We start from the raw sequence: 14,919 nt of genomic DNA, 5'->3' as shown, positions 1-14,919 counted from the left end.
GCTCCGGGGGGGTTTCATGTATGTTTGTTTTACAGCAGCAGGTTAAATGTGAGTGGGGTTTTTTTGTTTTTTTTCCGTCCAAACCTCCTTAATGCGCCGCTGAACTTTTAACTCGAGTCATGAATCAGCCCCGACTCCTCGCTCCCGACTCCTCGCTCCCGACTCCTCGCTCCCGACTCCTCACTCCCGACTCCTCGCTCCCGACTCCTCGCTCCCTCACCGTCTCCGTGTCGAGCGGGTTTTTCTCACCTCGTAATCTTCCTCACACATTTTTCCTCGCCTCTCTCCATCCTCTCGTTTTGCTTTCGCCGTCCTCTCTTTCCGTTTCGTTCTTCTATCGTCTTTCTCCACGCGACTTCCTATTTTAAACAACACATTTCGTCCGAGCTCCGTTTGGTAGTCGGGACGGCAGATTTGCTCTGATTGCTTCTTCGTGGGATTTAGACACCCCGCTGTAAAAGGTCACAGTTGGAACGGGGCAGGAATCCTTGAAATGTAGAAAAAAAAAAATATATATATATAACTTTTCTTCGCTTGTAGTTTTCCTCTCAATGTTAAAGTCGCCGTTCGGGTCAGAGAGACCGCCAGCAAAAACTTCAAAAGTTCCTCAACATTGTGGCGATCGCAGCCGAAGGAGGTGACCTCGAACTACCGGTTCACTTCAAAATAAAACCATTTGATAAACTTTTACTTTCAAATTGCAAATGAACATTTTGTGTTAAAAACGTGTTTAAAATGTTTTTTTTGGGGGGAAATTATTCCTCAAACCTGAGAGTCCCAGATATGAACATTAAACTTGACTATCAAAGATAATGATAACGTTCAGTGTGAAATGAGGCTGAATTACAGTATATTACCGCAAATTATTTGATTATTATTCACCTCTATAGATACAAATGCATTTTAAAGTTGGCAACATTGCCGGGATTTAAATTTTTTTTATTATTATTATTATTTTCCACCATTTTATCATTAACTGTTTAATTACCTTGAGTTTTACGATGATCCAAGAACCTTTTCCAAACTGCCTGAATACTTTCCTGAAGACAAAATGCTGAATACTTTTTTTGATGTTTTGTTGGCCTAAAGGAAGTCAAGTGGAAAAACAACTCAATAAAAACTGGTATCAGATTGTAAAAAAAAAATCCACCAAGTGTTAATTATAACTATAAATAATAAATTGCCCTCAATAAGATGCTAAAACACCCCAAAATTACAGAGGACATGTCCTCGGTGCCCTCGACGGTACAGAAATATTAAATCTACAGGAAGTCTTAATTGCATTCTGGTCTGTTGACACATTGCTGATAAAACAATATAGAGTTTTTTTGTTTGTTTACTCTCCCCCTCTAAACTGCATGAGTCTCCGCATCCGCCTTCATTTATACATCTCAACCTGTTAGAAACGCTGGAGTCAGTTCGTCGCAACAATTTTTGCCTCATTTGACAGCAGCAACGATTCACCGCTGATGTTTCCAACAGCTGTATGATTCATTTTTAACTTAATTTAAAGATATTTTTTAGATTTGTCCTCGAGAGGTCGGATATTATCTAAATGATCTCAAATTAAAACGGATTATTATTGATCTGTGGTGCTGCGTCGTGTTTTGGAGAAGTTGGTCCTCGTGTTGACCTCTCGCAGATTCAAAGAGGCGTCTCTTCTCTTTTTTTGTGCTGTTTATCTGCAGTTTATTTGTGTTAATGTGGAAAAAATGCTGCGGATCGTACGTTTAAACAGGAAAGACATCCTCCCCCCCCTTTGAAAACACCAGATAAAAAGTTCGCTGTCAGCAGTACACTTGCAGTCTCGATTTATTTCACCGTTAACCGTCGCCGACAAGCTTTCGCGTCTCTCGTTTCCACCATCCGATCCACCGGCTGCATCTTCACCTGGATTGTTTGGCAGCTGGTTGCTATCGGAGACGGTTGATAGAGACGTATCAGACGTGTCATCTCCGCTCCGCTCGGGGATTTGTCAGCTAAGCCAGTCGACTGAAACTCACTTTTTACCCGCTCTCAGCTGAGCCTCGCTGTTGCAGCGTGTAATATATATATATTTTTTTAATTTTATCTTTGCCTGATATTTGCCATGTCAGTCGACGGAGCACGAAAAAGGGGTTTTCCCCCCCCCCCCAAAGCTCACGTTGACTTTTATATTTTTATCGCAGTGACTGCGAGTCTAAAAATTAAAGACTTGAAAGGAGACGGAGCAGCCGGATGGGAGCGGTCAGTTTTTCTTCCCAGGAGATGACACGGTCTGATAACTGAGACTCTTGTTTGTTTGTTGACGTGTAGCCGCATTAGACGGCAGCTTTCCTCACACCGCTGAGTTTGCAGTAATCCCTCCAGCTTAATGGTGACTCCATTTAGAGTTTCCAGCGGCTTCCTGTCACTTTGAGCATGCACATCACTAAATGGGGATGGGTGATGACAACAAGTGGTGAGACAAGCAGAGCTGGGGATTGGGAAGCCCCGCCCACCTGTAAGACACGCCCCCAGAAAAAAACCCAACCTTTTTTGAGGCCTGATATCTAATTAATGATTATTTTCAGACAGACCGCCAGAAAACGATTAAGGAGTGACTTTAGTGAATGACGCACTTTAGTGAAACAGAAGTTGAATGAGAGTCTATGGAGCCATTTTTGTAGCCAGCCCCTAGTGGCCCTCGGTGGTATTGCAGCTACGTCCACTTTTTGTATACAGTCTTATGATTTACTGTAGTTGTACAAAAGCAGGATACAGCCGAGTGAATCAGAAAACCTCAACGGCCAACTTACATTTTTTATTATTCATGAGTTCTTCACACAAAACAAAACAAAATCTTTGCGCAACATGATCGGTCTCCTTGTTTGCATTTGTGCTTTATAAAGCTGCTTTTATTTTCCGAAACTGAAAGCTGTTTTTTTTCTCCCTCTAATTTAAGTAAATCTAAATAAATGATAATGTGAGACACATTAAAATAATAAATAATTGCTCTTCCAGCAGATTTTTTTTATACTTTCCTACTAAGTTGACTTCTTGGAACAGATTTTTGGAGCAGCGCTCTGGATCTGAAATCAGGCAGAAACTCTCCAACTGTGTGTGTGTGTGTGTGTGTGTGTGTGTGTGTGTGTGTGTGTGTGTGTGTGTGTGTGTGTGTGTGTGTGTGTGTGTGTGTGTGTGTGTGTGTGTGTGTGTGTGTGTCTGTGCGACTGCCCGCAGATAGTCTGTGCCTACTATTTTGACAGTCTGCTTTGCGGGGGTTGACGAAGGCACCGTCAAGACCTCAGGTCGCCTGGCTCCCGGAGAAAAGAGGCCAAAACAAATACCACAGAAATGTCACTGTGTATAGATGAAACCCCCCGATCTCTGGTGCACAAACACACACACACACACACACACACACACACACACACACACACACACACACACACACACACACACACACACCACCATGTACGGTAACACACTCAGACACACATTTTGACAGAGACAGCAGGCTCGTTTGCATAATCCCTGGTCGTCCACTGTCTCCCTGTAATAAATTACTCCGAGCGTCCGACACGCCCAACCTCATATGGCACTAATTGCCCAATTAGGAAGCTGCTCTGCCCGAGGTTTCTGCTACTTCCTGCGGTCGCTTGGTATTTTATCAAATTCTGTGTTAAAGCAACGCAAACAGATGGACACCAGACTCCCAGCTAAAACATCGCAAGAGTCTTATTTTGAAAAAAAAGACAACAACTCTTCAAGGCGATGAAGTAATTTAACGGGCTCCCATTCAGCTTCTTTAGGACGCAGCGAGTGACGGGCGGATGAGGTCGAGGTTGCTTTGATTGACGTGCAGTTATTTTCATGAAAGTATTTTGGGGGGAAAATGTTACGTTTTCTCAACATTTTTACAAGAAACAGAAAGTATAACGTTGCCACGGATACATCGTGGGCAGCAGCATCACGAGACGGGCTTTTACGTTTGCCGCATTAACTATTCATAACTTTGTTTTTTGCTGCGAACCACTGAATGTACTGACACATATCTCTGAATGATTTTGATGTTAAAGAAATCTTAAAAACTGGAGCAACACTTTGTTGAAAAGAAAAAAATATATTCGTGTTAAAGCTTATATTTATACTTATCATTAACATCGGTGTCATCGTATTTGCTGCATGATTAGCAACACAGCTTTTTTCACTTTTTTTTAATTCGTGACAATTTCTTTGCAACAGAAAAGTTGTGGTTTTGTTTTTACATGATCGGGTTTTAGGCACAAGACCAAAAACTATTAGTTTTGCTCATTATTTCAGTATGTCTGGGTTTCTTTTGTTATTTTTTTTTTTTAACTTTGCTATGACCTGTTAGGTCTATTAAATCGAGCAATAGACTCAAGCGAAGACCGTTTAAATACTAAAACACTGTGGGAAGGACGAGTCCTCCTGGTCTCTGGTGTACCAGAACATCATGCTTCAAAAGGAAAGTCAGAGAACGTAACGCGTGCAGCAATTATGTCGGTCACAGAATATACTAGCAAATGCAAAATACATAAAACAGGGGAAGAACTGTGCAAAAACTCTTTTTATGAGCTCCAAGATGAAAACACATTAATGAATCATTTATTATTCTTGAATACATTTGCATAAATTAAATCATTTCTCAGATTGAAAAATTCCAGCTGTTTGGTTTCAACTTTCATCACATCTCTTCAGCAGTGTTTCTTCTGTTGTCACGAATTACCTCCGTCCTTCCTGCAGGTTATTGTTTCTTATCTCTTTTGCTCTCACTTTTTTTTTGCTCCTAAACTTGTTTCTTCCTATTTACCTCGTCTCTGCAGGATATTCTATATCTCCTCTTCCGACCGGCACAACTCTATTTTTGGTCTCAAAGTTACTTTTCCTCCCTTCATCCTCTTCCACACGGGGTATTTATTTATTCATTTATCATTATAGTATTTGCTCCTCTGGCTCCTCCGCGCACAGCGATGTATCACTCGTTATTTTGCTCGGAGATTAAAGTTTACTCCGTTTCCGAGCTTCCTGTTCCGAAAGTCCCCGAGAAAATAACCCCAAAAAACCTATCGGTGTATTGAAACGTCACTTCGCCCCTTAAAATCGAATCGAATCGCAACTTTCTCAACTTTCTGTTTTTCAGCTCCGTAGCTAAAATAATCCGTCTCTCGCCTCTGGATTAAAACAAACATGAAAAAGTGTTTATTTTTGTCACTCTGAAACCCCACAGAAACGGGCTCGCTGCCTATTTTGCGTCTTAAGATGCATTTAGAAACGCTGCCGGCCTTCTGTTTGCGGTTTTATATCGGATGTTGTCCTTGTTGTTGTTGTTGTTGTTGTTGTTTCACATTTTCTGACCTATTTCAATCTCTTTCAGGATATTCTACGTGTCTCATGACTCCCAGGATCTGAAGATCTTCAGCTACATCGCCAGAGACGGACAGAGTAACGTCTTCCGCTGCAACGTCTTCAAGTCCAAGAAGAAGGTGAGAGAAGTTCTGTTTGATCATTTAATCGGCATCTCTACTTGTTACGCAACTTCTTCGTTTAGGATTCATTAATTCTTGGTTGACATGATTAAGAAAAAAAAAAAAGATTACAGTTTACCAGCTTTATGGATTTTTCTCAAAACAAACTCAAAGATGTGCAAAGGTCAGTGCTGTGTGCCAAATGTCGTACTTGCGTATTAACGCTCACAATTTTAAGTGCATCGGTGCGTTCGCACTGTCAAGAAACATGCAGTGAACTACAACGATGCACTCAATACTGTCCAAAAAGAAAAAGAAACGCTGGACACTTTCCACCATAAACGGTCACCACCTTGTAGAGGAAGTGGGCGGGGCCACCGACGTAAAGAATTTTCTAATTAAGGCTTCTGAGGAAGCTGCAGCTGTTCCTGAACGCCTCACTAAGGTGTATTTTTTTTCCACTGTTGTGTTAATCGAGTGTGTTTAAACAAGAGGGCTCGAAAAATACGTCGATTTCTGGGTGAAATAATTAAAGCTGCAGGTGATGTGGTCACATGTTGAGGTTATTGTCCGGTCAATGTGCGATTAGAAACAACACTACTCGTGTCAACTGCACTACACAAGTAAGAGGCCTAACATGTAAGAGTGCTATTTGTTAGTGTACTAAAGGAAGCGTGTCGTTTGTTTTGACTTCTTGATTCTTTCAGTTTTCACACATTTGTGATAACAAACCGGTCAAACGTTGCTGCTGTATAACGTCAAGACAGAAAAAAGCCCGACCCTGAACGTGTCATTTTCGATGTTTTCACAGTCTGGTAGTCGAGTGATGTTTGAAACAAATCCTCCTCCTCCTCCTGCTCCTCTTAAATCAAGTCGCCGTCGGAGTCACACATCCTGACAACGTCCAATAAAGACACTCACGGCTGTCGGGCAGCAATAATTCCTCCCGGCGCTGCGGGCTTCGTCGTTGTTGAGTTTTTTTCGGGAACAGGTTTCGAAGCTCCCCCGGTGGGCAGGATGTGCGTCTGCAGTGATGAGCTGAGCGGAGACGAAGAGGAGACAGAGTCCGGCAGTGTGACTCAGTTAGTTAGAGAAACGGGTTTTTCCATTTTAGCTGCCAATTCGCAGGAGTCGATGGTTTTAAGTCCACGGGTTAGCGTGGTGAAACACACACTGCCTCATTATCTCTTACAGACAGACCGACACTGACACATGAGCGCGCACACACACACACACATGCACGAACACACACACACACACATGCACGCACGCACACACACATTCTGTTCAGAAGACAAAATGGAAAGTGACGCATACCAAAATTCTCCGGGGCAACCAGAGCCCCGAAGCCATTAAGCTGGAAACTGTGTGTGTGTGTGTGTGTGTGTGTGTGTGTGTGTGTGTGTGTGTGTGTGTGTGTGTGTGTGTGTGTGTGTGTGTGTGTGTGTGTGGAGGGGGGGGGTTTACACAGACAAGTTTTTTTTTTAAGTTTTTCTGTTTTTGTTTATTAAATTCTGTGTCTCAATGAATTCAGTTTTACATTAAAAAAAAAAAAAATTATAATATCAATGCAGAACATCACAAAAACACAAAAGACGAAAATAAAATACAGGAACGATTCAAACAAAAAGTGCAAACAAACAAAGAACAACCTCGAGAAAGTGAACAGCAAACGGACTCGGTTTAAAAACATAAATACGAATAAAATGGCAATATTTAGGGAAATTTTAAAACTACATGGAGTCGTGGCCGAAGCCTGCAGCATCCACATCTAAACATTTTTCAGGGTTGTTAAAAATGCAGTTCACAAAACCCAACATTAAAGTTTTATGCCGCAGTTATAAACAACAGAAGTTTATGAGGCTGTTATTGAGAGATTATTTGGAGCTGTGAACGTTAGTTGTTCTGGGTGTGTGATGATTGACAGATTGAGAGCATCTGGTCCTATAAAAACACTCATATTGGTACATTGAAATAAAGTCAGCAATGTAGCAATAAAGTTTATTTGGCTTCTCCTGACAATAAACCCAAATTTTTCTTAAATGCATAGTTTCTTTGACTCGAACCTGAATTAATTAAATTTGGGGAGACTTTGAAGCAAGACAAGCAGAGACACACGGTAACACCATCTTCTGAAGTTAATATGGTGAACATGTAAAGCAAAGAGTTAACCAGAAGTAACTAGAGCAGACACAGAGGAACATCAGCATTGTTTTGGGGTTTAATATTTTCTCTCCTTGTTGCTCTGTTTTGGTCTCCACCTCCTCAATATCGGCCTCGACTTCTCTACATTCACCAGCTGGTCACTAACTATGCCTCATAGTTTTTAATAATGAAACCAACCAAAACAAGGAGCTCAAAGACACCAGAAAGCTCGATGGAACTGCAGAAGAGAGTCATATTTATCTGCGACATAATTATTTCATCATTGTAAATATAAACTTATTGATTAGTGCGGCTTTAAATATGACAATAGAGACAAAGAAAGGGACTTTAAATGATCAAATACAAAGATTAGGTCCAAACAATACTACATTGACTTCCTTGTCTGTGGCTTTAAATAAGTCTGATGGCTACCAATACAACACAATCACAAAAAGACTCCGGCTCCATAGACTCCCATTCAACTTCTCTCTTGAAATTTGATGTCAATAAATGTTTTCCACGAGTTATTTCGGTGTCGTTCGCTAAAGTCGCTCCTTCTCATTAATTTTCCGGCAGTCCATCTGAAAATAATTCCTTCATTAATTAAATATTAGTCCTTAAAAAGCGATATGTTTAGGGCCGTGTCTGTTTGATTGAAAGGCCTCTGGTGGGTACCTGAGGTATTATTATGTATTTGTCGGGACTACAGAAGAAGACAGAATAAAAGAGAGAGGAAATAAAGGAGAACATATACAAATAATAAGACTGCACGATGAAAGAGGGGAAAAAATGAAAAATCATGAAAAGGAAACGAGGCTACACACATCAAACGCGCTATAAAAACATCCTGTGTGGTTTTGTGCGAGTGCGTTTTGACATGCGGAAGGTTGCGGGTGTAAGATTAAGTAGAAGATTAAGCAGACTTTATTTCCCTCTTAACGACCAGCAGTGGAAAAAAAAAGAAAAAAGAAAACGGCTTGGCTTTAAATCACGGTGACATTTAAAAAAGAAAAGGGGGCTCTAGTGGCTTCTGTGAGTTGTACCGGCTGTGAGTTTCTCTCTCGGTTTTAAAGGAAGCCAATGAATGAACCTGGTTCTCTATTATGTGGAATTGGAAGTGATGGGGCAGCGAGTGTTCAGCAGAATACCGAATGCTGAGTCGGCGAAAAAAGATCACCGCACGTGTGCGATCGGCTGTTCTCATCGCAAAAATGATTGTGTTTAAGTGTAATTTTCGTCATTGTAAGAGTCAGTTTTAGCTCGAGTCGAAGGGTGGGGTCAGAGATTTTAGGAAAAATGTGTAAATGAAAGTTTGAGGCTGATATTTAACTCGTCTGCATTTTGCAATTTCACTGTGGACTTGAGCAGAGAGTGTAACATCACTTTTTTTTTTTATCAGCAAGAAAAGACTGGAAACCTCAAGTATTTTCTTGATAATACAACTTTACACACCGAAGAAATATTCCTTTGAATTCTACCTTTTCTGGTACAATTAAAATTTAATGTGTCCAAAGGCTCCAAATTATCCCCGATTCTGAAATCTGAAATTTTTCTATTGGTCCGAAGAAATCAGTAGATAAAATCACCCTCAAAGTCCATTTAGCAGCTGTCACACAATCATTGGCCAGATTTGGTGTCCAGACAGTGGTTCCCCGCACATAGACGATATTTGGCGACTCAGCATTTTTTTAATTTTTTTATTTAATCTGCCCTCGCTCTCCTTCTCCCGGTGCACCGCTTCAGTGCAGAAGAGTTTTAGCTCCGCCCACAGCGAGACGCGCAGAGATCAGAGGACATAAACACAGAAGAGACTCTCACACTGAACTGGAAAGAAAACGGGCGCTTATAAATTAGGTGAATCACATCAAAACGATATTTTTGACCGGACTGCGACAGCGGGGGGCGGAGCTACACGGATCAAAGTTACAGTTCGCCTAAGTGCTGCGACTTTTCAAATTATAAGTTTTCACTCAGGGTCCAGCTTCATACTAGGAGGAGCAGGGGGTCCCAATCGAAGGGGAAAACACTGGATTTTATTACTTCAATTTGATATTAAAACGCTATATGTTGACACTTTTCAAACTATATTGGAGAGTTGCGTGCACTGCAGCAGGCATTTAGGAAACATCTAATGTAATTGTAGATACAGGAAATAACCTGTCTTGGCACCAACATCGGGAAGCGATCGTGTGTTGGTGTCATTACTCGCCCAGTCTAATCTTTTTACCATATCGGCACCAATGAGGCGGTAACACATTAAACAAGCCAAGCGTCAAGAAACACACACATGAAGACGCTAAAAGACGAATGTGTGAAACTTGGTTACGGTCTTTTAAACCTGATAATGGACTTTTCCCACCACCGCTGCTTTAATGGATATCTTGCAGCTGTGCATTTTTATGTTATTCCTATATCATATTCGGGGTTTTTTTGTTTTTTTTTAGTTCGAGGAGCTAAGAAAAAGTTGTCAATTTGCTCATTTATTACTCGAGTGGTTTATGAAGTCATCTGTTGTCCACAGCCGGTTTAATGAGACGGAGAGAGGCGAAATAATGAATGCATTTTTTTTTTTATCGGATTTTTAAATCATATTTTGCTCGTAGGCAATCACACTGCTAACTACTGCGGCATGAATACAGCCTGGGTCAAGTATTATATTATAAACTGACATGGTGGCTTAAGGTGCGGGATGTGTGGTGGGTTTATATTTTAAATCTGGTACAGTGTTTAAAATTTGTAGATTTTAAGGATTAAAGCCAAAGATCAGTTGTGTCCTCGCTGATATTCATGAGCGCTGAAATAAAAAGACATCAGGCTATATATTTCCAGACATATCAATGGCAAGCACTCACTTTGTTCCCGACACCGCTTGGTTATGATAATTGGATTTAATATCCTTTCAGCGCTTTTTATTGAAACACCATATCTCAGTGAAACGATCCTTCTGTCTTGAACTCTTTGTCTTTTTCTTCTTTTTTTTTTTTTACTCTCTCGGCCTAAATTATTTTTATACCTCTCTGTCAGAGCTTCTGCACCAAGTGGCAGGATTAAATTGTTTCTTCCCTGACGCTACATATCGGTGGTGCGGTGGGATGTATTGATCACGAGAGATCAGCGCTGAGATGTAAACACGCAGAAGTCGATACGCCGCCCGGTTTTATTGGTCAGTGTGTATTAGTAGATCAGTGTGTATTAGTAGATCAGTGTGTATTAGTAGATTAGTTTCTCGGAAGAGTTTCTGCTGCATGGTGTCTCTATGTATAAAACCAAGGACATTACACCTGCCAACCGACAGTGGAAACCTGATTGCACCACCAGCCTGTCAATCAAACAGACACGCCCCCCCCCCTCACCCTCCAATCATACAGCTTTTGGAGGCCTGATATCTCATTTATGACAGGATTATTTTCAGATGGACCGCCATGAAACTAGTAAGAAGGACAGACTTTAGCTAACAACACCACATTGACTCCTGGAAAAAAGTTATTGGCTTTGTATTTCACGAGAGAAGTTGAATGGGACTCCATGGAGTCAGAGGCTTTTTAGAGCCAATCTCTAGTGGCACTAAGTGGTATTGCAGCTGAAGGCCTCATTTTTGTAGACCTGGAAGTTACGTTGATTTTTTATATACAGTCTGTGGCCGAAAACTTTACCACCATAGTTGGATCTACTTCAACACCCCCGCTGGTCACTGATTGGTTCACCGTTCAAACCTTAATACAAACAGGGGTTTCCAGGACTCTAATCACAGCGAAGACTGAAGTTGTGAGCAGCTATTTAGGGACACAGCTGAAACTGCACCTGAAAGCAATCTGCGTAACAGTAGGCTTTTGACTACTGCGAGTTTTTTTTAGCCATGTTTGTTTCCTGTCCAGCTTTAAGTTTGGAAAGGTCGCCGGCATCGCCGTGCGAAATTCTAAAATTACTCCTACTGAGATGCCAGTTTCCCTAACGAGCATGTCTGGTGACTGGGGGAGGAAATGGAGGCATCCGGTAGGTTCCCCTTATCAGGACCCTTCTTGTTGGAGTGTTTGTGTTTATGTGTGTGTGTGTGTGTGTGTGTGTGTGTGTGTGTGTGTGTGTGTGTGTGTGTGTGTGTGTGTGTGTGTGTGTGTGTGTGTGTGTGTGTGTGTGTGTGTGTGTTTTTGTGATGTACTCTGGCCTGTGCAGCACCTGGAAAGTGAGCTAATTGTTCCGAAGACTCAGACGTCATGAGTTCATTTCGTCGCACTCCACTTACTTCACACACACACACACACACACACACACACACACACACACACACACACACACACACACACACACACACACACACACACACACACAACCCCGTCCATTGATTAGTACCTCTTTTCATCTGCCCACTGTTCTTCCGTCCTCCTCTCCTGATAATTTCCGTGAGGAAATCCAGAGTGTTTGATGAACATCGGGCCGTGGCAGGTTGTAGCCGGTGATCAGGGGGGGTCACTGATGCAGCTCTGCAAATAAAACTCCGTCGTTATTGTTGGCTGAATTACCGGCTATGAATCTGCTCATCAATAGAGGGGAGAGACACGGCAAAGGAGTAACTCCCCCGACCGTCCCCTCTTTGTTTACCCCGCTTATTTATTTCCTAGATTGCATTGTATTCCCACCTTTTGTCCCTCTTTTTCTTTTTCTTTTTTTTTTTTTTTGTGCCAAGACCTCCAAGCGGACAGCAAAAAAGCAGCACTGAGCATCGGTGGGTAATCCGGGATAAATAATGCATCGCCCTTGTTGACGAGGCCCTATCGTATCCAGCCGGCGAGAGCGAGACAGAGACGATCATCCGCTGCAGTCATCCGCCTCGCTGGCAGCTTGACACCACAGAAGAAGAAGAGACATAGAAAGACGGAGATACCGAGAAAGGAGTGTTTATTCAGTGGAAGTGACAGGAGAGGAAAAGTGATGGTGGTGGGAAAGAGAGAGAAAGAGAGGCAGACAGAGATGGTGACAGATGTCCAACGTAAGAGCTATTACACGTCTGGATGTGGAGGCTTTGCATTTGAGTGACGAATCTCTTAGCGGTCCTGTCAGCTGCCCGAGTCGGAGATCTTTACTGGAGAATTGGCTCGAATTGGCCGCATGTAAACAAAAAATTGTTGAGATACGGGACGACTGTCCTCATGACAAGCGAGTGGACTCAGAACAGATGAGTGTGTTGGAAGTGACTGAGCGTTTAAGAAAATAAAATCACACTGACAACAAGTTGCCAACGTGTCAATTTTTTATTTTTGTATTTCTTGCAACCCATATAATTGCTCCAAAACCGACTCATACATGTTTTGTTATCTTTTAGCCGTGGTAAAGCTGAAACAACGAAAACGACTTGGTTACTGTGAACAGGAAGTGATTAAGGTGGTTAAGGCTGGTAGACGGGCTGAATTTTTCTTGGGGGCAAACAGTTTCGAGAAGGATTTTTTTGTGTGTGTTTGCACAAATGAACAATCGTGTTGATTTCTGTTGTCCTGATTTAGTTCAAACTAAGCGGCAACCAACAGCGACGTCACCCGTCAGTTTCTGATCGGCAGTGACGAAGCCTCGAGTTTGGATTTTGTCCGTTGCCACAGGCCCAAAAAAAAAAAAAAAAAAAAAAAAAAACACGTCTCTTTGAGGGCTAATTTCTAATTAATGATGGGACTTTTGTTTTCATATGGACCTCCAGAAAACAAATAAGTAGGAAGGCCGTTAGTTAACAACCAAAATAACTTAAAAACATATATTGACTTTGTGTTTCATGAGACAACTTAAATGGGAGTCTGTGGAGGCTTTTCGGAGCCAAACCCTGGTGGCATTCAGCGGTATTGCAGTTTATGGCACTTCCACATTTAACCTCATTTTTAAGATCCTGAAGCTACGAACACTTTTATATGCAGTCTATGGTTCAAACAGAAGAGCAAAAACTAAATTAAAAACTGTGTTCACATTCAGGCACAAGGCAATAAATTTAGGTTTTATAATCGACTCTAATCTAGTTTCTGAGTCCCATAAGGATCCTAAACCAAAGCAGCTTTTATTTTATTCTTTTATTACAGTTAAGTTTAACTACTGCAATACATTTCTTTCCATGTTCCCCGAAAAGCCTTTAAAGCAGCTGCAGCTTATAGAAACTCCGCTGGAAGTAAAGAACTGAACTCGCGTCTCTGCAACGGCAGAGAATAGATTTCTAAGATAGAGATTTAAGATAATAAAAATATGTCCTCAAACTAGAACTTGATTTTATGCTTGATACGCTCCAAAGATATATCCCTGACCTCCGAAGTGCCCTCAGAGCTCCCTGCTGCTTACTATACCGCAGATTAAAGATTGGGAGTTTCTGCCTGCTAAAAATTCACCTGTTTATACCGAGAACCTTTTTCTTCTCACTGACCTCCACCCTGCATATCGCTGCTCAAATTTAAAATCATAAAGATCTGACCTTAACACTTCCCCGCATCTTTTCAGTGTTTTTTTTTTTATTTTATTTTTCCAGTGATGTTCTCATTTTAGATGCCACACCTGCTGCCCAGCTTTTCTTTCAGCAATTCAAACAGATCTGCTTTTGTGTTTCAATGACGATTGGAGCTGAGAAGGAAACGTGGCCGTGCACTCGTTGCCACGGTGCAAACATATTTATTGATATCACAACAGTCTGCTTAAAGAGACCCTGAAGAAGACTATGAGAGGAAAGTGTTTTGTTGCATTGTGTTTACTACATTGCAGCCTTTGGAAGAGTCAATTAAAGCTTTTCAGAAAAATGCTTTTTTCAAATGGGGTTGTGTTTACTGAGAAGAGTCCGTACGAACGTCCGACTCTCGAGCTGCTCACGACGTCGGATTTTTGGCCGGCGCCATCTTTGCTAGTACGGAGCTGTTTTGGAGCCAGAAGTGACCATATTTGGGCGAGCTGGGGGATCTGACTCAATCTGATTGGTAACCCGAGGATACAACGTCCCGCCCATCGATAGCTACAACCTGACTGCACCACCGGCCTGTCAATCAAACAGACACGCCCCCAAAACACACAAACTTATTTTCTAATTAATGACAGATTATTGCTAAGTGACTTTAGCTGAGAACACCGAAATAACCCGTGAAATAAATTTCACAAGGAATTTTCAGAGACTAGTTGAACGATGGAGCCGGAGGCTTTTTGGATTTGCCCTCTAGTGGCAGTCAGTGGTATTGCAGCTTGAGACACGCTGGCATCGGCTTCATTTTTCAGACCCGGAAGCTACGTCCACTCTTATATCCAGTTTGTGGCCTGAACCAGAAAGATGGCCTGAAAAAAATGGTGCCAAGTGTGTTGGAGGTGGATCCAGATGTTT

The 14,919-nt window shown here is 41.8% G+C and overlaps 1 protein-coding gene across 2 annotated transcripts in view; it reads left to right on the top strand.

Annotated features, from left to right (window-relative positions):
• nos1apa (nitric oxide synthase 1 (neuronal) adaptor protein a) overlaps positions 1-14,919 on the top strand; it is a 119,957-nt gene that overhangs the window by 68,548 nt on the left and 36,490 nt on the right. For both annotated transcript variants that reach the window (XR_011311739.1, XM_069716822.1), the window contains exon 5: positions 5,360-5,468. Coding sequence is in view for 1 of the 2 variants with exons in the window: in XM_069716822.1 (XP_069572923.1) it covers positions 5,360-5,468 (109 nt within the window). In the remaining variant the exon portion in view is untranslated. The remainder of the gene's footprint in view (positions 1-5,359; positions 5,469-14,919) is intronic.

The sequence above is a fragment of the Brachyistius frenatus genome, unplaced genomic scaffold, assembly GCF_029030835.1.
Source record: "Brachyistius frenatus isolate BFR_SWC_R1_liver_20210118 unplaced genomic scaffold, ASM2903083v1 Contig_163, whole genome shotgun sequence".
Taxonomy (NCBI): Eukaryota; Metazoa; Chordata; class Actinopteri; family Embiotocidae; genus Brachyistius; species Brachyistius frenatus.
This window is presented reverse-complemented; position numbering and strand designations above follow the sequence as displayed.